Consider the following 25,942-nt stretch of genomic DNA (forward strand, 5'->3'; position numbering starts at 1 on the left):
GTACAGCGCATCTGCAAAATAGTGAGCTAAAGCAAAATGAATAAATAAAAAAACACAGCCCCAAAACAGTAAGTGTTGAAATTGGGGGGCACTATGATTTATGCTTTCTAGTAAATCTATAATCAGAGGGATTATTTTCCTACTCCAAGATACTGTGCATTCTTTCAAGTCTCTACAAAGTGAACATTCGTCACTTATAGAAGATTCCATCCCTATCAGTTTTCTTCACAGTGGTTTAAGTTTGTAACTTCATAGAAGTATAATAGACTTTAGATAATAATGCCTTTCCTTGCAATTTCTTACATATAGATAAAGGTTGCCGCATCTAAGTAAGCCTGTTGGAACAGCAGGAAGGAATTAAACGGGAGGAGGAAGGGATCTGAACAGCACCACTGGCATTTATCCACTAGATGTCAGTCATGCAGTTAGCATCAATTTACATTCTTAATACCTCCGACCCAGCCAGAAAACGCAGGAACTAATGCCGCCCCCGAGTTTGAGCCTGGTGTGCCACAAAGAGGACTAGAGCTTCATGCCACATTATCTGATCTGGTGACTGGGAACTCTGCTTTGTTCTAATAAGTGCTAAAGCCGCCGAGCAATGCAAGCTTTCCCCAAGTGTCATGCTTGGGGCAGGACAGCTGTGCTAGGGAGACTGGAGGTGACTCCTGTCAGTTTCTAAGAGGGAGTATGCTACTGTTTCAGAGAAGCACTAAATTTGGAAAAGCAGAAGTGGAGAGCAGAATATTCCTTACATATGTGGGATATTTCAAAGAACATGCACTAAAAACAAATGTTGATTATATGAAGAATTAATTAGCTTGGGGGAATGGATATAAGAAGACAAAGCATATTGGTTGTTGTCACCAAAATCACGAATGAACTCTGCTCTTCAAATGCCTGGTGTACTTTTCTCAGTAAAACAGTGTGTACAGTTAACGTGAATCCTTAACGCTCTTAAGGATTCCCATTGTTGGGTAAGGTGAGTGGAGCTTAAGTGATAAATGGCTGTTCATCGTTTGTCAGGTAGATTCGCTCCGTCTGTTCACCCAGTTATCGGTAGATTAGTTCTGTCTGTTCACCCAAGTGCTTAGGTAGATTAACAGTCTGGCTCAATGTGTTCTTTGCCACCAGGGACTGTGTATGAACTCCTTGCCATGTGACCAATCTTGCCATAACTCCACACAAATCCCAAATTAATACGGGAGACAAAGTAAGAATAAGACCTATGAAGACTTTTGGGAAAGTCTTGGTTTCACCAAGAGTAAAACAAAGAAACCACATTAAATGTTCTCAGAGTTTTCTTCCACCTCCTTTAGTTTGCAATTTCATAATGTAACATAATATTCCCTAAGAAAATGAAAACCTGCTCTGCTGGCTAACTGAGACATACTAGTTCTTGAAGTAGGTGAATGTGCATTCTGTAGTGCTCATCAGTAACCCTGTCCCCTGCTTCCCCACAGGAATGGGTAGTCATGGTTGTGTCCTCTGATGCCTCCTGAGAGGCAAAGAGTTCTCCTTGTGTTGTCTCAGCCCCCAGCCTCAACTCAGCATTCTTCATCACAAGATTCTCTTTGAAAGAATAGGAATCAGAAGAATTATTGAGTTTCCCTGCCTATTTTCTGCTGTAGATGAACTCACAGGCAAGAGAAGGCTCATATTTACAGTGTATTCCCATTGTGGTGGGAGCCATGTGCCCCCTTCACTGGAATGGATCTGCTTCGCTGATAAAATCCCTAACACTGTACGCCACTGCTGAGAGTCAGAGAAGCAAGCCATCTGCCTATCACACATGCTAGGAGGACCAAGACATGAACCTGAAATTCTAAGATGCACGGTTGTAGCACTGGCCTCCGCCTGATGAGGACAGCTTCCAGCCACATCATTAGCCAGGTAAATTATGCTGCTCAGCACATGAGCATCAGCTCACTCAGTGCCAACCCTTGCACTGGGCATTAGACATAAACCCCTGAGAGGGGCAGGCAGAAGAAGCATGGTCTCAAAGAACTGAGGAACCTGCTAGAAAATAGGGCTAAACTAAAGCCTGTAAGAGTCTAATGGGAAATAAAATGACTGGGAAGACTGGGTAATCAGGTAGCACAAGTCAGCAGACAGGATGGTGACGGCAGAAATGGAAAATAACACTGGCTGAGCAAGAGTAAAGATTCTCCAAGCAACGTATTCTAGAAGGAGGAAGAGTTCCACGGGAACAACAGTGATGGAGTTCCAGAGTCCCGGATGCATGGCTAGGGAATGCTGGAGCATCCTCTTCCCAGACACCGCTTCCCAGTTCAGGGGCCCTGACAGAGCCTGAGGCATGGGTTGCTCAGATGGTATCCTTGATCTTACTGTTTCCCTTACTAGCTTGGGGTCTGGGTTCTCAAAAATCTTATCAAAGTGTGTTGCTAATTGAAAAATAAATAAATAAAAAGCAGAGTACTGGAAGGAAAGCAAGGCCCTCCTACTTTGGGACCCTTGGTGCTGGGGTCCCCAGGAAAAACTTTTAAACAGAAAAACCAGGAAGACGCCAAGCTACTGCTGGCGCTTCACACGGCTTCTAAAGGACAGCACAGTAATGGACTGTCAGAGGGAGAAGATTATTAAGCCCAGAAATTAGCTCTTTACTTTAAAGGCCTGTGCTGAGACTAAATGGCAAAACACAGGCCAGGTAATTGAAGCTTTTCAAAAAGAAGAACAAAGTATTCAGGAATATCGCAATGAGGAACAGACTTAACAAGCAGCGTTTGCCTAGCAAGTGAGGTTTTTTAAGTGGCTTTCACTTGTATTTTAGCACCTTGTAATAGACAGGGCAGACACAGGACTCTCTGTGATAGTCAGTGTCCACACGGAAGTCACAGTGAAGCGCTGAGACTTGTGGTGAGCTGCAGGCTTCTGGTGGGTCAAGCCGGCAAGACGATATCACAGCCCCTGAGGCCACCACGAAAGAGGCCAACATGAATGAGAAGAGCAACTGCTGCACCAGTGTGACCCCACGGGGGCATGTTGTATAGGTAGGAAACAAAAGAGCCAAGGAAAGCAACATTCCTCGATTCCCAGGTAGATTGCACTCCGGACCATAGAGCAAGCCCGCAGGGTGCTCCTCCAGGACACTGTAGTTTCTCTCAATACACTGTTAAAACAGAGGAGAGGGTGGAAAGCCTAAAACAGCCAAGAAAAACTCCAGCATTGAGCAGTCATTCCATTCAGTTCTCACGTTCACCCTTCTAGCCGTTTGAAGGATTTCTGTTGCACAGATAAAGAGGCCATGACCCTGGACAGGTACATAGGGTCCTCTGCCCACGGGAAGTGAGCAGATCTGGATCAGAAAACAAGTCTGTTTCTCTCAAACATTCATGATTGTTCTGAAACTACTCATATTTCTTCCCAGTATAACATTTATATTCTTCAGGACCTTGTCTACTGTTCTTGAGACTCACTATGCATTTTCTGAATCAGAACCACATTGTCTAGATCTGGAGATATATGAGGTTGCTTCCTTCCTGGTTATCTGAAAGGACAGTGGGAAAAATATTACAATATGTAATTCAAAAAGCAGAGGTATACAAGGGCACAGGCATTACATGAACAGAATTTAAATAGAAAAAGATTTGAGCAAGTCAGTCAAAGACTGAGAACTGGATAACTAAACTTTTAACGACCTGCAGATAAACTCGCATTTTTAAAAACATTTATTAAATATCTGGATAGTAAGTTGGCCACATTCCTCAATTGATTTGATTAACATTCTAAGGAAATATTGAGTCGTATTGACTATTTTAGAACATTTTGTATGAGGGATAAAGTGCACATAAGGAAAATACCACAACAGTAGGGACTGCCATAGAAAAGGTATAAGATATTAATTTTTCTTGAAACCAATCATATTTCCAGTCGAAATGACAAACTGCTAATTCCTTTTAACGGTGTCAATTTCTCTTGGAAAATCAAGTGAATATTTTACTGCTTATCCCATTTTGCCTTCCCCTGTGTTCAAGTGAACTCCCGGGAGACCAGCCGTGTCTTGGCATGAAACATAATTAGTGTTCATAGATAAAGGAGATTATGACCCAAGCCCTTTCACGCTCCAAACCCTCCATCCCAAAGCAACCTAAAGATTGTTCCCCATCCAGAAAACTGTCCATCCCTAGCCCCTCCCATTTCCTCAATACTCTGACCTCCCCGAGCTGGTCAGCCAGCCCCACACCCCATTCAACTCCGCGGTGCAAATCAAATGCATCCACGCTGGAGCTGTAATTCAATTCATCTTCTCCTTGGATTTCCTCTGCTCTGTGCCAGGGTCATTTGTAAGGACATCACTCACTCCAAACTGTTGCACCTGTGCTCCTATTCAAACACCCCTTCCTCCTGCCAACCCTCCGTCTCCGTCTCCTCCACCCTCCCAGGCATCCCCTGCCCTAATCACCTTTCTCCCATGCACAAAAGCTTCCTCTGCCAGGGAGGAAAGCTAGAATTCCCCCAAGCATTGGCAAGGAAATATTTAAATGTAATCAGATGGTCTTCCTTTGTTTTATTTTTTTCCTAAAGAAATTAATCTCTCTAAGGTATTCAAAGGATTCTTTTGCTCTTGAGAAAGCACCAGCCTGCGAGGTGTAAGCACTCACGGCTTGCGAAAGCTAAATATTTTCTTCTCCTCAGCAGCCCACACAGATACACGTGCCCGGTTTTCTCAGCCCTCTCTAATTGAATACTTTGCTTCGTTTGAATTATTTTAAACTTGGCTGTAAGAAAAAGTCGGGCTGGATACCCAACCCTCCAGCCGCTGGTGTGTGAGGCAGAATGGCTGGCAGCTGAAGCTAGGTTAACCAGCTTGGGAACTCAGTTCCCCTATCACAGCCAGTCTGCCACTCCTGGACTCTCTCCTATGCTCTTACCAGAAAACTGAGACACTGTCATTTACCTCCCTAAGTCCGTAAGGACTTTCAAAGTCAAGCTGGTCTTAAACTCTGCCCAGCATGAGGTTAGACCCATTACTGTGGCTTCTCTGAATTTCACCTGCATTATTTATAACGTATTAAGGTAATGCCAACCACATGGGGCACAACACCTGGCACCCACTTTTTTGGTGTGTTTTTTTTTAAACATCTTTAACAGTTGCTGATGTACCTCCTAAAGCATGCCAAAGGCGAGTGGTACATCAACCACGACCAACCCCATGGCCTCTGCCACCTCTTACCTAACACACCATGCCTGTATTTCTCCTGCTTCGAATCATTCTAGGTCTCTGGTACCAAGGACCCAAGAGCTTAGAGGAGATGTTCATGCTTAAACACCCCCACTCCTGCCTCACTCTTTCCGGAGAAACCCCATCAAAGACGCTATCCTCGGCTTTTCTGGCAGACACTGCCCACTGACCTGCCCCTGTGCTAACCCCCTACACTTCCCACTCCTAGGGTACTGCAGTGGTAGTAGTACAGCCGTCACTGCTATTGACCTCTGTGTGTGCTCACTCAGTCACAACTCAATAGATTAAAAGAGGACAATATTTAATTAATGTAAATGCCTCTCCTTCCCACATTGTCGTTTAAGTTAGTGAATGTCCACAAATCATAATTAGATACAGTGGGCAAAGACACAGGCGGGTCTGTGTCTATCAGAATAAAGAGGATGGAGACCCTGGGGGCGGACAAGGCTGGTGCACGCGGGCTTCAGCCAGCACCTCCTCTGCTGCTGGCGCCTGGGCCCTAAGAGTGCGCACTTGCAGTAGGTTCTCAGACGCTGCTGACGCTGGCTCCCTGGACAGTATTTTGAGAACTGCAGTTTGGAAGCATGGGGAAATGAACAGTTGGGGAAAATGACCCGCCCGTTAGAATATAAATAAATAAATAAATAAATAAATAAATAAATAAATAAATACCAAAGTTTGGAAATTTGGGGAAGTATCAACAAAGTCAGACTCTGCCTCACAAAAACGCAGTGCCTGGCTGGTGTCAACCTTGCTGTGTGGTGTGAAAACACCCTCTTGGCCTCTAAAGAAAGATGGCCCAGGATCCTCTAGGGTGTCGGTGTTTGGTTTTCATTGGTTTGTGTTTGGGTTACCTGTCCCTCTTCTCCATGTTTTCGTCTTACATGGCATGGCCAGCATTAGCTCTGACAATGTACTCACAGCCGCAGACTCTGTACCCTGCATTGGGAATTAACAGGCAATGCTGACTCAAGCTGGCATCTGACAATTAGGTTTTGCATTCAGGACGGCAGAAACAAGAACTCACCAGGCCACGGGTCTGGCCAGGCATTGGCAGGCCAGGCAGCAAGGTACCTCAGTGCCTGGAAAAAGGCGACTCCTCAGTGAGCTTCTCTAAGGTGGTGAGCAAAGGTTCTGGCCCCTTTCCTCCATCTCTTCAGAGATGCAGCCTGGATTTGTTCGGTCAAACCTAACCTTCTACTCTGCCGCTTTGATTCCCTTCTCTGTAAAAGGAGAGCAACTACAGCATGCATCTTTAGTTCTCTCTGGCTGGTTTGTCTAAGATTTGCCAGGTTTTCCCCCACGTAAATGTACAGTGAAGTTCTTCTTTTAATAACCACATCCATAGTGCCCCTCACGGGCTGAAGACATGGCTCTGCCGTTACAAGTATGAACGCCGCTTCCAGAGTATGGGAATTCAGTTCCTATGTCAGGTGGCTTACAACCATCTGTGATCCCAGCCTCTTCTGGGTCCTCCAAGCACTGTACACATGTGCGCATTCACACACGAGCGCGCGCGCACACACACACACACATACACCACGAATTAAAAGTAAAAGTTTAACAAAAATAGTGCCGCTCTTATCACATGTCAGCTCAGCATAGTTCAGAAAAAAAAAAAAAACAGATTTTTTTCCCCACATCACTCTGTGTGCAGCCTGGCTTCGGCCTGTGTTACCTGGCAGGCCTGTTGTTTCCTGCATGGTGCTGGGAGTGAACAGCAGGACCAGAGCATCTTTGTAAGAGGACCAAGACTCTGGGAGCAAGGCAGCCCCTGCCTAGAATTAACGGAGCTAGCAACCACAAGATCACAGCTGATGGTGAATTTCAGATAAACCGTGAATGAACTCTTCATGTCCACTGACCCCCAAAGCTTGGGATACAAATACAAATGAAAATATAAAATCAAATCCAATCCCCCATTTGGCTGAGACTCCGGTATCAAAGAATTCCTGTCTCCCTACCCTACAGGATCCCTGAAAGATCATCCACAGGCTCCTCGCCGGCTATCAGCGATGGGGGAGGGGTGAGACGGTGCAGAAGCATAGAAACTGACTCCCGCCTGAGACAGAAACAGACAAGCGTGGAAAGCCCCTTCCTTCTGCGGCGAGCAGCGGCTGCTGTTCCACACTGCAGTCAGGAAGCTTGTTAACTACGCGGCCCAACACCACTTTATAAATCATTAGCCACTTCCTGCGCATTAACGTTACCAAACAGCAAGGGACAACTTGCGAGCTATTATCCTGCGGCACAGAAACATTAGCTCGCAGTGCATTTGTACATTTCAATAAAGGGCGGCTCCTTCTGAGGACGGATTCTGAACCTCTTCATGAGCGCCGCCTTTTAAAATGATCTCTTCCTGCCTGTCCTGATTTAGCTTTCTTTTTCACTACGCACCGCCATGTAAGCCATGTCCAGTTTTTCTCCACTATCCCCCAGTTGATCAAAGGCATTTAAAAAAAATTGCCAAATGCTGAAGATAAAAAGGAGACACCTATTTATGAACCTTTTTTCAAATATTGGGGAACAGGGCTATATAGTGATGAGGCGAGCAGGCCTGCTTTTCGTCCTGCCTGGCTTCCGCATGGCTAGCTTAAAACCCGAAATAACAACACACACACTGTATTCATTTAAACACTACCTGGCCCATTAGTTTCAGCCTCTTACTGGCTAACTCTCACATTTTGATTAACACATATTTAGTAATATGTGTAGCACCACGACGGATGGCTTACCGGGAAGATTCTAGCCTAGGTCCATCTTGGGTGGGAGCTTCATTGCATCTGGCTCAGAGAGGAGAGGCATGGCATCTGCCCCAGAGAGGCAGAGGCATGGCGATTTATTAACTTCCCTTCCCAGCATTCTGTTCTGTCTGCTCCGCCCACCTAAGGGCTGGCCAATCAAATGGGCCAAGGCAGTTTCTTTATTAACCAATGAAATCAATACAAACAGAAGACTCTCCCACATCAGGGCTGCCAAGATGGCATAGAGGGTTAGAGCACTTGCTGCTCTTATGGAGGACCTGAGTTCAGTTCCCAGCACCTACTTGCCAGTTCATAACCATCTGTAACTACAGTTCAGGGTTCTCTGACACCCTCTTCTGTCCTCTCTAGGAACTTCATGTATGTGGGACAATTTGAATACACGCAAGCAAAACCGACATATTTAAAATAAAATATTTGAGAATCTTAGCGTTTTATTCAGGTCACTATTGCTATGAGGAAATACCATGACCAAAAGCAAGTTGGGGAGGAGAGGGTTTATTCTGCTTACACTTTCATATCACTGTTCCTTATTGAAGGAAGTCAGGACAAAGCACTTAAACAAACAGGATAGAAGCCGGCAAGCAGGAGCTGATGCAGTGGCCATAAAGGGATGCTGCTTACTGGCTTGCTCAGCCTACATTCTTATAGAGCCCAGGACCGCAATGGGCTGGACCCTCCTCCATCAATAACTAATTAAGAAAATGCCCAGAGCCAGATCTTACAGAGGCATTTTTCCCAATAACTCTAGCTTGTGTCAAGATGACATAAAATTATCCCTTGCATTCAGATAATTTGGAAAGCATTTGTGATTCTGTTTGGGCACCTGAGAGTTTGAGGTTGCAACTGAGCAACTGCAGCTCAACTTTGGGGTACGGTTAGAACTCTGCTATGGAGCCTGGACTGCTGGTTCTGGCTCCAAGGGAAGATACAGAAAAGGGGTCTCTGAGAAGAAAGGGAAAAGCAGACAGAAGAATGAATCAGCAGTCTACGCCTCCGTTCCTCATGATGCAGGACTGAAGGGCCCGCTGTGTGAGTCTCAAACACATGCCGACGTCAGGGCCAGACGAGTGAAGATGAAAATGCTTGTCCGAGGCTCATAGTAAATGCGATATGTATGAAAACCAAGAGGCAAATATGACATTTCACCTAAATGCCAAAAACGAATGGAAAAACGAAAGAGACAGAGACTCCAGAAAGGTGAACAACCGTTCTGGATGAAGTACTCAAAAGTGACAAAAGATGTCACTGAGAATAAGACATTCAGGCAAGCCCTGAGGCAGATGCCACTACAAAGCTCTTAAGGGGGAAGATTGGGGGGGGTACTCTGATATTTGGAGAAATGCTGGGCTCAACAGAGAGCTGCCTTGGGCACGTTTGTGCTACTGACGGGAAGCCTGCCATCATTGCCTTTGGCAAGTACTCATCAATCACCCGTTGCTTGCCTACTGTGGGGGCAGCAGCAACAAGAAGGGGTCATTTGGCTGTGGGAGCATATGCCTGTAATCCCAACATTCAGGAAGCTGGGCCAGGGGACTCTCACAGAGGCTACCCTGGGCTACTCAAGGAGAGATTGAGGAAAAAGGATGTCAGCTGACAAGGAAAGGACTAGCAGTCTGAAGCCCTGTGGACTACGGCATAGGTCTCACACTTGGCGTAAAAGCATTAAAATTTCCTTCCATGTCCAAGTCCAGAGCAGTGCAGAACATGAGGAAAACATGCGACCACCACTCAAGCTTGGCATTCACCCAGAAAGAAGGCACGCTGGGAAAAAGTCCATCAGTTAACACATGGCAGTGGTGGTTAAGGCATTTGCCAGAAGAGATTAGCATGTGTAAAGATATCATTGTGTGTTGCTGATAATAGTTCATGCATGAATTCTATTTTACCTAAGTAAAATGTATTGAGAGAAAAGCTGTTGTCGATATGGATCTGGAATCAGACTGTGAACTCCATCATTCTATAAAATGATGTCACAATAGTTTACAGAAGTGCCAACTGAATTCTCATTGGGTGAAAGAACACAGACCAGCCTTGAGTTTTCAAAAACAGGGCTCTTGCTCACCTCAGCAGCACAGACAGTAAAATACAGAGAAGATTAGCACGGCCCCGACACAAGAATGACAGACGAATTCATGAAGAGCTCCATATTGTTAACAAAGAAAGAAATGGGGAATAAGAAGTTAGAGGAAAACAAAACATAAGGAAAAAAATAATGAATCATTTAGACTAATGGTTCTCAACCTTCTTAATGCTGTGACCCTTTAATACAGTTCCTCATGTTGTGGTGACCCCCAACCATGAAATTATTTATTTTCATTGCTGTCTTAACTATAATTTTGCTACCTTTATGAATCTTAATGTAAATATCTGATATGCAGGATATCTGATACACAGCTCCTGTGAAAGGGTTGTTTGACGCCCCCCCCCCAGGAGTCGTGACACAGGTTGCAAACTGAGACAGAGACAGAGGAGGGATTGGGAGGCCCCCAAAACTGAGGCACTAGAGCAAAGGCCAGAAGCTGGGTGGCCCAAACTATGCTGAAGACAGGAAGAGGTCTTCTTGCCCTGGGTGCCTGCCAGCACCCAGGCATTACCCCAAACAAGTGATGTGTCTAGATTGTCACATAGTGTGCTGGCTGTGTTGAATGCTGCAGGCTTCACTGTGTTACAGTTTAGCACGCACCCTGTTATGCTGTGTTTGAGGGAAGTTGCACTATTGGGGTTTGCTGGTTGCTGTTTCTGAGGTACCAGGCATGCAAGTCCATTGCTGTTGAGCTATATCCCCAGCCCCCTTATGTTCCTTTCTAAGGGTTAGCTCATAGACATTTTATTTTCCATGCTCCTTTTAAATGTATCAATTAACAAGGGTCAGAAGACCTCTCCTTGACCAGGGAATCAAAGCAGACGCTTTGGATCCGACTATCACCATGTTGATCACAAGGTCAATATGAACCACTGATAAAGCTCTCACAGCATGAGTCGGCTTCAAATCATCTCAAGGTTAGAGCTATGTGTCTGTGGGGAGTTACAACAAACAAGAAGAACGGACATTCCTGCAGAGGAAACTCAAACTGAGGATAGACCGCAGAATTTTGGAGACGGCAGAGGCACTGACCCTGATCCCACTGTCAAAGCCCAGCACTGACTCCAGCATGGCAGCTCCAATGTGGCTGTCCTAACTCGTGATAGCCACACCCCAGCCAAACAGAGTGATCCACCAGCCGATGCCTTGCTCAGAATTTCAAAGTATTCTCAGCTCTGGTTGGTCTTCATGCCCTTCTCCCCTTAAGTGTTCTCTTCAACTGTAATCCCACAAAAACAAAACAAAAACGCCTTCCTAGACATGGCTCAGGAGACTTTCATCTAGAAATGTTAATATAATATTTGTGATACAAATATACATAACCCATGCCTGTTGCAACACTGTTCATTGGCTGTAAATCAAAATTCCATAAACGACCCATCAATAGTGGATTTGTTCCTCAAATCAGGGTTGCATCCATACACTAGAATACAAAGCAGCTATGAGAAGAATTGGTGCAAATAGATATGCCTACATGGCAAGATGACCTGTATAAAGTAGAATAAAAGAAGAAGTATATCATTACCCATACATTATTTTAATCATACATGTGTATGTGCCTGAATGGGAAGGGAATATATTTAATTATGTCTGCATTGAAATGATATACACAAAATGTTTAGTAGGTGATTTTTCACAGGCAATATAATAGGAAACTTCTCTTAAAGCATTTAGTAATTTTAAATTTTATTTTAAGTTTGCAACTGCAATGATTTTAAGTCGGATAACACAAGTACACAAATGTCATCCTGATGGATAACGTGCGAGCGTGTATGTTGATCAAATGGACCAGCACACATGTAACTAGAATCCTTGGGTGAGAAGAGAACAGTGAGACAGAAAAAAAATGTCCTGAGGAAACAAGAACTCAGAATTTTCTTCAGTTATCCACAGGGAATAAGACACAGATATTGGGCTGGAGAGATGGCCCAGTGGTTAAGAGCCCTGACGGCTCTTGCAGAGGACCCAGATTCAGTGGCTAGCACCCACATGGCAGCTCATAACTGCCTGTAACTCCAGTTTCAGGGGATCCAACACCTTCATACATGCTGACAAAACGTGAATGCCCATGGAATAAAAATAGATAAATAATTTTTAAAAGTACACAGATAAACAATATAAGATGTGGAGTAGCTACAAGACACTCTCCAGTGCACAGAGCATAAGCAAAGGCTGAAAAACAAGAGGCAGGAACTGTCATGAGAGATGCCAGAGGAGTGAGATATGTGTGCACAATACGCAGACAGTGATTGCGTTAGATGTACAGGGAAAGAAATGGAATTACTGCACAAATCTCAGAAACAGTGCAAGCCAGAAGCAAGTAATGTTTTTCAAGTGCTGGGATAAAAACCTGTGATAAAACCTGAATTATCTGCATAGCCAAAATATTTTTTCAGTAATCAAGTAGAAATATAAACTGTCTTGCTTAGTGTAGTGGTGCACACCTGTAATCCTAGCACTTGGGAGGCCAAGCCAGAACAGTTGTTGATGTAGTTCAAGGCCAGTCTTGGATACACAGTGAGACAGCAACCCAAAAGAAAAATACAAAATAAGTAGAAGAGAGAGGGGAGGGAAGAAGAACAGGAGGAGGGGGAGGAGGAGGAGGAGGAGGAGGAGGAGGAGGAGGAAGAAGAAGAAGAAGAAGAAGAAGAATACGAATACAGAAGAATGCAGAAGAAGAAGACGAAGAAGACTACGACTAAGAAGCATTAGATGTATTAGGCGGAGAGATACGGAGGAGAAGCGAACCCGAATAAGAAACGAATACAAAATAGACGAAAAAGTAAAACACCCAACTCTCTCAAAGTGAAAAACTGGGACAGACATTGTAAGGAAAGCATTAGAAACTCCTTCAGGTGAAAGGAATACCATACCAGATAGACAAGCAAAGAGTGCTTGATACAGAATAAAGAAAAATAAAACATTGTATTTTTAATTTCTCAAAAGGAAACTGCCTGTAAAAGTTAAAGTATAACCATATTCTGGGACTAAAAAAATATACATTCATAAAATGTATAAGAATGACACAAGGAGGTGAGAGAGGGATTTGTAAGTTACATCCTACCTTCCTTACACTGTCCATCAAGCAATGTGTTCCTACGTGAAGACAGGCTTCCAAGTTGCATATATTGAGATAACAAGATGACTCAGTGGGTAAGAGCACGTGCAGCCAAGCCTGATGACCTGAATCCCATGCCAAAATCCACAAGGTAGAACAGAGATGACTTCTGCAAATCGTCCTCTGACCTCCATAGGCCCTGGTGCACAGACAGCATGCACACACAATTAAATAAGTAATGATGCAATAAAGAGATTATTTTTTTTTGTTTTTGTTTTTTTGTTTTTCGAGACAGGGTTTCTCTATAGCTGAGATTCTTTTTAAAGAAATGAAGACTACGTTGTATCACCGAAAGAAAGGAAAGAACTCAGGGATGGAGGGGGAGGGAGAGAGACAGAGAGACAGAGAGAGACAGACGGGGGAGAAAGAAAGAAAGAGAGGAGGGGGAGAAAGTTCAGACCCACTCTCCTAGACTTGCATGGCTTCAGGAATTTGCATTAATCTACTCTGTGCCTTGGCTCCTTAATCTGCCCTCCTGGAAGACAGCAGTACTAATATCAGAGATCTTCTGAATATTTGATACTCAGAACAGCCCTGCTTTGTACTGTACTGTGGTCAGTGATTCCTATTTCAAAATGATATTTAATTTCATAAAAATTTTCCACATACACAATTTGAACTGGAGTTTTCATAAACACAACTATTCAAGCACTGCTCGTAGGACACACATTACCACATATACCTATGTTTTATGTACATATAAACTTGAATAATTTCAACCAGTAAGTGGCAGTGACTTCACATTTTGTATGAATCTCTGGATTTTTTTATTCTATTTTATTTTTAAAATACCTATATTATAATGAACTAACAAATGAAAACATCACATAGCTAGGTCAAGGTAGCCACTCAAACACAGTCTTGTCTGTCCCAAACTCCATGTGCCTCAGTGAGCTTCCACATAGTTAGAAAGGCCGCTCTGAAGCCATGGAACTTCACCTAAAATTTTATACTCTCAGCATCAATTGCATTTTATACATATCTATCATTCAAAAAGCTATGATAGAATGTAAGCAAGAAAACCAACTTTATATTCTCTTCCATGATTCATTTGTCCCTTAACTACATTCCATCCTTCCTTATTATCTAAGATCACCTTCCTTTGTCTCCTTTCTAAATGCTCTACTATGCCAATACTCCAGACTGTTTGCATACATTCAACAAACTATAGGTTAGTATCACATATAAAGTAGTGTGTTTCCTTTTCTTTTCGAGTTTTTAGAGTGAAAACATTTGATATTATACATTCTAAGTCCATCATTTATTTTTCTTTAGAGCTGAATAATATTCCATTTTATATGTATAACATATTTTTATTATTTGTTCATCTGTTTATGAGCATTTAGGTTGGTTCCAAGATGATTTTAAAATAAACATACGTTCATTAAAGATCATTAGGTAGTCCAAACAAAAACATATGGCAAAAGTAACCACCATAAACTAATATTGGAAAAAAATGAAAAAAATAGATATCTACTAATTATAAACATACTCAACAAACACGGAGTCAAAGGGACTTCCCTAAATATGATAATGAAAACTTACAAAAAATATACTAAAATATAAATCTAAGCATATGCTGAATACTATTAAATATTGATCAAATAAATCAAAGAGGACCTAAATAAGTGAATTATATTAGATACTGTTATAATGAAACCGTTTGAAGTTTAAAAATGTATTTATAGATCTATTGTAATCCCAGTGAAAATTTCAGACTGACTAGGCTGTGTTCTGTTTGTCTTTGTGGTTGACTTTTCCTTAATTTACATAAGCTAGCAGGGTTTGTAGTTCTGCGGTTTCTGATAAACCCATTGACCTGTTGTTCCAGCATGAGAACGGTAATGCTCTTCCGCACTCACTCTGTTCCTCCTGCCCCTTTTGCTGTCAGTTCTGTTTCTTTTGGAGGAGAATAACTGTTGTTAAGCTATTTTTAAAATACATATATGGAAAGGTGAAGGAATTAGAAGAGCCAAAATCATGTGGTGACAGAAATACAAGATTCAGAATTCATACTGCACAGTGCCAAGTCTTACTATAAAATGAGGGCAATGTAGACAATGAGGCCTTGATAAAAAAAATCCACATGACAACTCACACAGAAGTTCAGAGACCAACTCACATGGTGTCAGCATGCTCTCTTGAAAGGAACAGGCAACCCCATGATGCTGGAACAACTGAGCCTCCTCCTACAGAAGCCACACACCGCTTGACCTGTATCCTGTATGCAGTGTTTGGAGCATCTTTATTGACAGTCAACAAAAACTGATGCATCTGTGATCTGGTGAATGGATAAGCTATATTATCTTGGAGCACGAGAGAAAAGGACAAACTTGCTTCATACAAAAATGTGGATATGCTTTTGATTCATTTTACCATAGCAAAACTAAGGTGTCTTAAACCAGAGTCAACAGCTGTCAGCATGCTATGTAGAAACAGAACTGACAGCAAAAGGGGCAGGAGGAACAGAGTGAGTGCGGAAGAGCATTACCGTTCTCATGCTGGAACAACAGGTCAATGGGTTTATCAGAAACCGCAGAACTACAAACCCTGCTAGCTTATGTAAATTAAGGAAAAGTCAATGAGTATGACTAGAAAATGAGGTGAACCCAAGTGGAATAACTAGAATAAATTAATACCACCACCATTGCCAGGATGCCATGTACTTCCTGACAGAGACAGGAAGTGGAGGACATGCACAGGCCCAGTCTAGTTGAGGGAGCTCTACATTTTTCTTAGTTCCCACATTTTCCTTATCCATTCTTCAGTCGAGATGCATTTAGGTTGTTTCCAGGTTCTGGCTATGACAAACAAAGCTTCTATAAACATAGTTGAGCACATGTCCTTGTGGTACAATTGAGCATCCTTTGGATATATATCCAAAAGTGATATTGCTGGGTCTTAAGGGAGGTTGTTTTCTAATTTTCTGAGAAATAGCCTCACTGACATCCAAAGGGGTTGTACCAGCTTGCATTCCCGCCAGCAATGCAGAAGTGTTCCCTTTTCCCCACAACCTCTCCAGCATAAGTTGTCACCAGTGTTTTTGATCTTGGCCATTCTTACAGGTGTAAGATGGAATCCTACACAACTTTTTGCAAGCATTCTACAACACTAAAATTTCTTTGAAATAAAAATAGAAAGCACCTGATCAGACTCTCTGCTCAGTTGGACTCCCATGATCCCCAGATTTCCATACTGGGATAGGCATCATGCTTACCTGCTTTCTGCCTAGCTGCGGACATCATGTGCTTGTTCTAAACAGAGCTTGCCCGATTAAGTGATTCCTGACATTTTTCCTTTTAAGAATAAAGGAAGTATTTCCAATTCAAATGAATCGGTACAACAGGCAAATTCAAAGGGATCAATATGATCCTCCACCCTGTCCTTCGGAAATCACCTATGACTCAGAAGGATAGATAAGACCTTGGGGAATCCTCCAAGAGTTTCCTAAAATCAGACTTTTCTAATAGCATAAGTGCTTTGAGTATAGCTCTGTGTGTGTCTTCTCAAAAGGCTTTTTGCCCACTACATTAAGGAACACAAGCACGCTTCCTTGGAAAGTCACACAGTATTACTAGAGCACAGCATTCAGCACTAGTGGAGGCGCACAGTTCTGAGAAATGCAGTCCCTTTGAGACAATCCAAGGGGATGACTAGCATATTATACTCTACCTATCTGTACTTACAGAATAACACACAGGTCCCAGGCTTCGACTTCCTAGAAACATTCGTGATAATTCAACAGTGTAGCTGGAAACCCTTATGACTGTTAAAATTGCTCTAATGAATATTTTAGTGGACAAACACTCCGTGTCTTTTATTAGCGCAGAAACTTTCCTTAAAACTTTAATTACGTTGTTGTCCTTTTGTCCCATTGTTTTTGCTTCTTGAGACAGAATCTTATATGATCCTGGGCTGGTCTTGAACTCATGGATTCAAGTGGCCCTCTCTCTTCGGCTACCACAAGTGCTGAGATTACTGGTGTGTGCCACCACACTTGATGGTCAACATTTTGATGAAGTTATTGCTATAAACTTCTACCCTGCCCCCGCTACATTTGTTTTTGAACACGTAGGTGGGAGGTCTTACATTTATTTATTCATATTCAAGAGTTAACTCTGATCATATGGTACTAAGAAGGATTTTATTATAAATTTAATTCTAATTGTATTCATCTCAAGATTCAATTCTGTTTCCCTTCCCATATTGTTTGATGTCTGTCTAAATCAGGGCCTCTGCTCCCTGTGGTGGGAAATGTTCTAGTCTTTCCTCACACAATGAATGGCTCAGTCAACATCATCAGCACTTTTTGTGAATGACTTGCTTTAAACAAATACCCAGTGCTTGCTAAGACGGTTCATAGACTCTCAAATGTTGAATAGTTTATTTGAAATAAATGAGCATTAATCGCTTATTGGAAAACTTTTGAAGTCATTGATATATTTTCAGGAAAATAAAAGTTAAAGGTATTTCTAATACAGGAAATGGCTTTTCTCCTGGACCACAGCTGCCATGTAACTTCAAATTTAAACTCAGATACATCGACCCTAATGAAATAGCTTCCAAACTTGGAGACAGCATCTATTTAACAACCAAGTCTATTTCTTGCCTCCACGTTTTCTAATCAGATCCTAAAGTGTTTTGCAGGGATACAGAGGAACAATCTGATATTTGAAGGCAACATACAGACCTACAACGCCCCTTAGACGTGCATTTCCTGTGTAGAAAACCCTGACTTCTGCGCCACAGGTTCCAGTGGGAGTGTTGAGACACAACAACAATCCCTTGCTGTCAAACAGAATTTGATGTGGTTGTCATCTAGGAAATAAAAGCCAACTAATGGAATTAGCCCAAATGTGAGTGGAGGCCCTAGAGAGATGGTGCCCATAGGCACGCGTGTTGACACTGCAGTCCTGAAAGTTTTTAAAACACTATTGTCTTAGCTGAACTTGGATTTTCTCCTCTTACTAGAATAGCAAAGTCAGGCGTCAGCAGGCCTGCAGGGTAGACTCAGGGATCTTGCTAGGCGTATATTTAGAGCCACGTCTCCCCTGTGCTCTTCTTTATCTCTCCTCCTGCTCCTGGCTTTCATCAGTCAGTCAGCTAAGGTCAGACGCACCTCAGCGGCTCAGCACACCAGTCTTGCTACCATTACGTTTGGAGGTAGAAAATCTGAATCTTCGCAGTGCTGACCTTATTGTTTTCCGAGCTATTGATTCTGGCTATCAAGTCCCAACGGTTCACTGGGGTCAGACTCCAGGAGAAGAAAAAGGCAGAAGCTGGAGCCACACGCCTCCCCCTCTGCCCACTGCACTGGCTCCGCCATTAGTTAGATTTGGGTGTAATTAGAATGAATCACCGCGGGACAGAGCTCCCGTCTATTCTAGACTGCCACTCTTGATTCACCTAGATTTTTGGCCATTCATCAGTGCACACATCTGGTATGTAATGAGGAATGAACGGAGTGGAAAGGGGAGGTCAGTGAGACGCGAATGGGCCCTGGCTAGAAATGATTATGGAGTCACTGACACGCAAATAAATGGCATGTATCACAATCCACAACTCTCGGGGAGTGTAAATCTCACACTTGACATACCCTTTGGCAAGAGATAGACTTTATGAATCTTTTTCCCATCAGTAGAGCAGTTTTGTACAAGGATACCCTGTCCTGACATAATTCTCCACCTCCGATGCTTTCTTATCTATCAGAAATACGTTTGTCCTGTAATTTTAGACCTTCAATATAGTAATCGTTAAATCGCAATTGTTCTGGCATTGCGGGTAGTTTTTTCCTCCTCTGAGCTACTTTCTCTGCTGCCTGGGACTCTTTTCACGATGCTTTTTATTATTCATTGTTGTTCATGACGCTCTTATTACTATTCATGGTGCCTAGACACTGTGCCCGGTGATTTCCATAACAACCTCATCAACAATGCTGAGAGAGAACAGAGATATTGCTTCCATTCCAGGATGAGAAGGCTGCGACAAACTGAGAGGGAGGGATTTGCCCACTGCCAGGTGAAGAAGTCACACCTGAACCCAGAAACTAAGGCCCTGTCTGGGCTACCTGCTCAGAAACCAGTCCAGCAAAGAAGTGTGTGACCTACAACTACCCACAAGCCAGTGCTGCATCTAGCAGGGAATCACTCACTCTTCCAACCCTTTAGTAAGTTAGAGTAATAATATGAGCCTAAATAGTTCAAGACAATGAGATAGTTATAATAAAATACCTAATGATTATCACTCAACATGCCCCAGACACTATTGAAAATACTCTGCCCACCTTATGCAGCCCAAAGCCCAGAACTCATCAGGAGCTCAGTGCTCTCCCCTTTTTACAGCTAGGAAAAGCAAAGCACGGGAAACTACAGCTGCTTGGGCAGAGCCCACCTGCTATGACAGAGCACATCTGAGATGCCACAGGCATGCAGAGGGAAAGTAGGTCATGCTGACACCTGTGTCCCTTCATCTGAGAAAACCCAGGAGTGCCTCGTGACACAGATGGTACTTGATCTAGGTGTTGGGGTCTAAGGAGTTAGTAGGATAAGCAAAGGTATTAATGTAGGAAAATACAGGCAAAAAATACCAAAGAGTTGGAAGGCAAATTATTAGTAACTCAACTAATAAAGGCTCTGCTACACAGACATGTGTGTGGTGGCCTTGAATTGTTGCTTGTAAGCAGCGCAGTTGCCAACGCACCACAGAGACTAGCCTGCAATTCACCTATGACAACAGAGGCAAGGGCACTTCTCAAAGCACTTCTAATACATTCTCCCTGCGAGCCCCTGCCTCTGCTATATCCTGCAGTGTGATGCCGACCCAGTACCTTCAGGACGTTGTCAGGCAGGGCAGGCTCAGCCATTGTCACAGACTACATCAGTGAGTCCCAGCAAGAAACAATGGCATGGTCTAAAGTGGAGTGACTTGAGGATGATTTCTTTTCCCAGAAGCTGTGAGAACATGTGACCTGTATGTAGGTCACCTCTAGAGGTGAGGTGGCCATTACAGACTAGCATCACTAGAATTTTCTTTCCCTCCCTGGCATAAAAGCATGAGGAAGGGGAGAGCTAAAGAACCCCAAAGGTGACACACCCTGAGGGAAGATGACCTTGAAGGCAACACTGCTCTGCCTTCAGTTTGAGGAAACCTTGGAAAGAACCAACAGAATAAGATGAATTCTGGTTTATCTCCCACCTTTGGGTGTGGGTCTGGAAGGGCTATGCTAAGTGGGGGCCTGAGCATGTGAGCCCCAAAGTCATGTGAGTCAGCAAGCAGAGGGGTAACGGGTCCCATGCTGGTGAAAGGAAAGGCGACTAGGAAAGTGTTCATTGTAGGTAAGTAATCATTGCAAAATCTTCAATAATAAGTGGATAACTATAAAAATATGCTTCTGTTTTATGTTGTCTCTTGATCGTTGTGTAGGATTGCTTGCATTTAGCAAAAGCCATAGTAAATTACTCTTATGCTTCCAAAGTAAATCTATCTGCCAGGTATCAAAATAGTCAAGTAATTATGTTGCAACTCCTGATTCAGATAAAAGAAACTCTAGGGGTGGGGTGAAGCATTTAATATTGACTGCAAATGTTTTCTGATTAGATAGAGGATTTTGCATAATGTTTTTCATGCATTACTTCACCAAGCCTTAACTAGACGCTGCGGGTGATTTGTGAGGAGTAGGTGGGTTATCGGGGGTGGGAGTGGCAGAGAAGAAGGTGGAGGTAAAAGTCACCAGAAAGAGACAGGTGTGAAATAGCCAAAGGAGAAAATTAATAAAATTTATTTTTAAGTCCCACTTATAAAATACATTGAAACCAGTCAGAAAGCTTTGAAGAGTTCACCCAGAATGTCTACTCGATCTGAATCAAATTGCAGTCTGGGCAGCAGAAGTGCTCTATACTCTCCTGCAGGGGACATACAATCAAAACCGATGGACACCAAATTACTCTACAGCCATCACTTCCTTCCAGAAGAATTTTACAACGAGCTCTCACTGTTCCAGTTAACTCAAACCGACATTAGTCCTCTTTAAACTCGTGTAAAGACAGTTGGCTATGTACCAATGACGGCTAACAAAGATGGCACAGCCAGTTGCCTATGTACCAATGATGGCTAACAAAGATGGCGCAGACAGTTGCCTATGAACCAATGACAGCTAACAGTGATGGTGTAACTGAACCATGCTGTCAAAGGCCACCGTCCTTATACAAAATGTTACTGCAGATATTAAAAGTTAGTTTCATAATTTGGGTTATTTTAGAAAACAGATGCTGGCAGATCTCATGGGCGATTCTTTTGACTACAGTGACATTTCCCCTTCAGGTCACAGGCAGACTTCATCTTCCCTGGAAGAAGTCCCACACATGAGAAGCAGCAGCACAGAACTGGAGTTAGGAGTGAGACTGTGAAGTCAGACATTCTGAGTTTGAAATAGAATATGCCTTTCTCGTAGCTGTGTAACTTCGACTGCCCAGACTGTGGTCATCACTTTCCTGAGTGTATGGGACAGAAATAATAATAGGCAGCAGAGGCAAATTAGGAGGATTACCTGAGTTAATATGAGTGAAAGCCCTCCAGACAGCGTCTAGCTCATAGGAAGCATTACATGTGTTTGCTGATATGATGAACCATGAAACTCAGGAAGAATCGAATGCTATGAAAAAGTGTTTTTCTCTGACAAGACTTTTTTCTCAATGATGCATCAGTTTACCAACTAGGGTTTAGTTAATATGCAAAGGTCATTCATACAGTTAATTCTTGGCTTTAGAAAGTATATGAAGAAAATCAATAAATATGCAATTAAAAAGAAAAGGAATTAGAGGTTTCATATTTATGTTCCCATCTCTCTTTGGAGTCTTCTTGATACAGACTCATTGGTACTACAATCAATAAAAGACAGGATTTGAAGCTCAGTCCTCCCAAGAAATGGGCAGCAGGTGGGAGAAAGGTCATTTAAGTTTCCTACAATATAAAGACAGCTAAAGTCTAATGAAATAGTTAGCTGCATGAAGGTGATTGCAAAATTGCTTTAGTTATAACAAGCTGAAGGTTTTCTCTTTGGCATGAGACAAGTTCCCATCCCATCTGCATTCATGTGGTTTATACTGTCCTTAGCTAATGGGATATAGCACAGCTCCTAAACATTGCCACATCCAAGGTGTGCTTCACTCAGCATGAAGGTCTGAGACATCAAGGGTACCTTGAGCATCCTCCGATTTCAACGGCTTGTCAGACAAATTAGCACCTTCTCAACCAAGGGTAAAATTGAGCTGCACATTTCTCCCCCGTGAGGGAAAAAGAATGGAGGCGAAAATCACTCTAGTTAACACCTTCCTTTGTTAAGACAAATCCGGAAAGCCATACCAGCACTGCCTGGCTCTCCCTGACCTCCTGATTTTTAATTCATTAGTCTTAAATGATCCTTGACAGTCAAGATCTTTTGTCAACACCTATGTGCTTACAGCAGAAGACGACACTGTCTTTTATTAGCCAAGCTTGTTTCTCTTCGTGTTTGTTTGATCAGCTAGTCTTAAAGAAAAACTCACAGTAAGATGAAAATCAATAACAATCTGTTAATCAGATAGCTTCTTCTGTTATACAGGGTAAAGTTTTAAAAATCATTTCTACATGTTTAAAAAAAACCAGTTGAGCCCAGGTGGCAGGCTGAGCTACCTACGTGAGAGAGGAGAGCCTGTGGCAGCTTTAAAACTCCTCCAGAAAGAGGCTGCCTTAGAATAGATGGAAATTTTATTACTTTCATGACGCCTTCCTATTTCCTCCTATAAGGTGAAACAAAATACGCAAAAAGGAAAATGTTGTAGAAAGTCGTCTGTTCCAAACACAGTCTAGAAGAGCAGGTTTCGTCTTTCTGGAGCTGGATCTGACAGGACTAGCACTGTCCGTGAAAGCCTCACCAGCAGCACACCCCTGTCCTCACCCAAGGAGCTCTTTGTGTCTAAGCCAGCAGTAAATCCCTGGCTTTACGGTGACACCAGGATGCTTTAAACTGTTGTGAACAGAGACACTCAGCATCAGCTCTAAGAAAGCCCTGCTCCAGTGGAAACACAAACCACCAGAGCTGGCAGGAGAATGGGCCAAACTGAAGAGCTAGCGTGAAAAGAGACAGGAGAGAGATCCTGAAACCAGATGGCCAGAGGACATTTGTGACAGTATCTATTCTAATTCTAGCCCTGTGCTGATGAGTTTTGACAGAAGCTATAGTCACCTGAGAGAAGAAAACCTCAATTGACAAAATGCCTCCATAAAATGGGGCTGTAAGTAGACAAGCCTGAAGGGCATCTTCTTAATTAGAGACTAATGGAGAGGCCCCAGGCCATTGTGAGTGGGGCCATCCCTGGGTTGGCGGTCCTGGGTTCTATAGGAAAGCAGGCTGAGCAAGCCACGAAGAGCAAATCAGTAAGCAGCACCCCTCCATGGCCTCTGCATCAGCTCCTGCCTCCTGGTTCCTGGCTAGTTTGAGTTCCTTCCTTGGCTTCCCTCAGTGGGCTATGATTCAGGATATGTAAGCCAAATAAACCCTCTCCTCTCCAGTTGCTTTTTGGTCTTGGTGTTTCACCGCAGCAATAAGAGGCCTAAGACAACACCCTTCATTTCTTTCCATAGGATAGGTGCCGAGAGCTGAGTGTGATGTCATCCCCCCTGGTCACACTGTCACTGTCTCCTGGAACAGTGTCTTTATTCAGTAGCATTGCCTCTAATCAGCAGCAAGAGTGACATCAGAAGCAGCTGGATTATAGTGGGGCATGTGCCTCTTCAGTGCAGGAGTTGGAACGAAGAAGACAGCAGTGTCACAGCACAGAGATGTCCACCAAGTAGTGTGGGGACTCAGGCTTCCCAGTGGCAAGCAAGGCAAAAGACCACTTGCTTCCCAGCAGCCTCTGGGTCACCCTGATAAGCACTTTAAAGACACAGGTCACATTTACAGCTACTTCAAAGCCCAGACCCTATTCCATCTTCTTGCCCTCTTAGTAAACTTCTTATTGATTCATCCTATGAACCTAAACCAATTGTTATTCAGAAAACACAATATTAGAGACCACCTGAGCAATTGGCCTCACTATTCAGATACAAGTAACTGTGACACTCCTGATCTAAATGACTAAAAGATCCAAAGTGACTTACTGTGATACTCTTAAAAAGAAATCCTAACACATGGAGTAAAGACGGTAACTTGTAATTCAGGTGAATCCGGCATTTCCTTGATAACCACTTTATATTAGCGATTGTGATAAGGGTTTTCCACTTAGAAAATTCTCTTCTGGAGCTGGAGAGATGACTCAGCATTTAAGAATACTTGCAGAAAATGTTCTTGCAGAGAACCGTGGTTCGATTATCAAAACCCTTGTCTGGTTGGTCACAACTTCATGTAACTGCAGCCCCAGGGGATCTAAAGTTCCCTTTTGACCTCTGCAGGCACCTGCACTCATATGTACATGGACACACGTAGACACACGTACACACACAGACACATAAATAACAATAAAATAAAATGAAAGTATAAAGACATTCCATTTCACCACACTAACAGTGTGAACCAGCCTTATGTCACTCAGAAGGGCAAACCAAACCTGCTCAAGCCCAGTAACGCATCAAAACTCATACATATCACAGGTTATTGAGCTGAGGTCCCATCACTGTCCTGCTGAGGCCTTCTAACCAGGAGCCCAGATGTTCTCCTCTGTGTCCTCCTCAGAAACATGTAGAATAGTCCAGAGTGCACTCACTGTGAAGAAAGGGTCCCGGATCCAAATCCCAGTTTGAAACTCATTAGCCACAAGACCATAGTGAAGACCTAACCTCAGGAGCCTGAGTCCTCCTCACGGTAAAGCGGCAACAGCGCCTGGAAGGACCAAGGACAGCACTCTAACCGAAGGACTCAGCAGATGCCAAACATGGGAAAGTAAAAAAGCTGCTATACTTAAGGCATTACCACCGGTCTGTGCTAAGTAGATATTTGTGAAAGAAATGATCATGAATGAAATTACCTGGCATTTTCTAGGAGCTCAGCAAGTGACAATCATTGCTACAAAAAGGATTGAATTTTCTTTCCGTGTCATGTCTTCAAAATTATCATGTCCCTATAGTGAATAACTTAGGGATTTTCAACTGATGTTTTCTTTAGAAAAGAGTCTGAAATAGAAATGATTCATTCTCAACACTGAAAAGTAGAAGTCCAATTGAAGAAATTGTCCAGCCTTGTAGTGAGGTGGCGATGAGGGAGCTATTCTGGAACACGTGAGCCCAAATCGTATTCGAAATGCTGCTAACAAGAGAAGATTTGGGAAAAAAAAAACTGATTCCTAGATACTAGAAAAATAATTGGGAAAGAATAGCTGAAGCAATCGTCCTTCTAAATCATTTAACAGAGAAATGCAGGCTGATCATGACCAAGACGCTCATTATTCATTCATCAGCGTGACTTTCCCTGACCTTGTTACAGCCCGAGAATACAGTGGGAAGATGTAGTCCTCCTGCCCAGTTAGCCAATAACCAGCAGAGAGGCAAGAGTTCAGTGCAAATATAAGGCTGGCCTGAAGGATGTGGAACGGTACCCTCCAGTAGTCAGTGTTTACTGATTGTTAAGTGGGTAATTTCAAGAAAGCAAACTAGAAGCTGACTTGTTAACAGACAAGCAGAATTGAACCTAAGAAGCTAGAAGCCGAGAAGTCAGGGCTGTGCATGCAACTACACAGAAACCAAAAGCCAAAGACTGACACTGGCGGGGGGGGGGGGGGGGGGTCTCCTACTGGACAGAC

General features: G+C 43.1%; 1 protein-coding gene and 1 pseudogene across 2 annotated transcripts in view; one reads left to right on the plus strand and one right to left on the minus strand.

The window, feature by feature from the left end:
• Positions 1–13,163, minus strand: part of LOC119827766 (NAD(P)H dehydrogenase [quinone] 1) — a 70,505-nt gene extending 57,342 nt beyond the window's left edge. The window contains exon 1 of one of the 2 annotated variants that reach the window (XM_038349629.2): positions 13,116–13,163. In XM_038349629.2, coding sequence (XP_038205557.1) covers positions 13,116–13,133 — 18 coding nt within the window. In that variant the 5' untranslated portion in view covers positions 13,134–13,163. The remainder of the gene's footprint in view (positions 1–13,115) is intronic. The other variant, XM_038349631.2, reaches the window with a different exon arrangement.
• Positions 10,023–10,120, plus strand: LOC119799662 (annotated as a pseudogene).
• Positions 13,164–25,942: the final 12,779 nt, after the last annotated feature.

This window comes from Arvicola amphibius, chromosome 12, assembly GCF_903992535.2.
Source record: "Arvicola amphibius chromosome 12, mArvAmp1.2, whole genome shotgun sequence".
NCBI lineage: Eukaryota > Metazoa > Chordata > Mammalia > Rodentia > Cricetidae > Arvicola > Arvicola amphibius.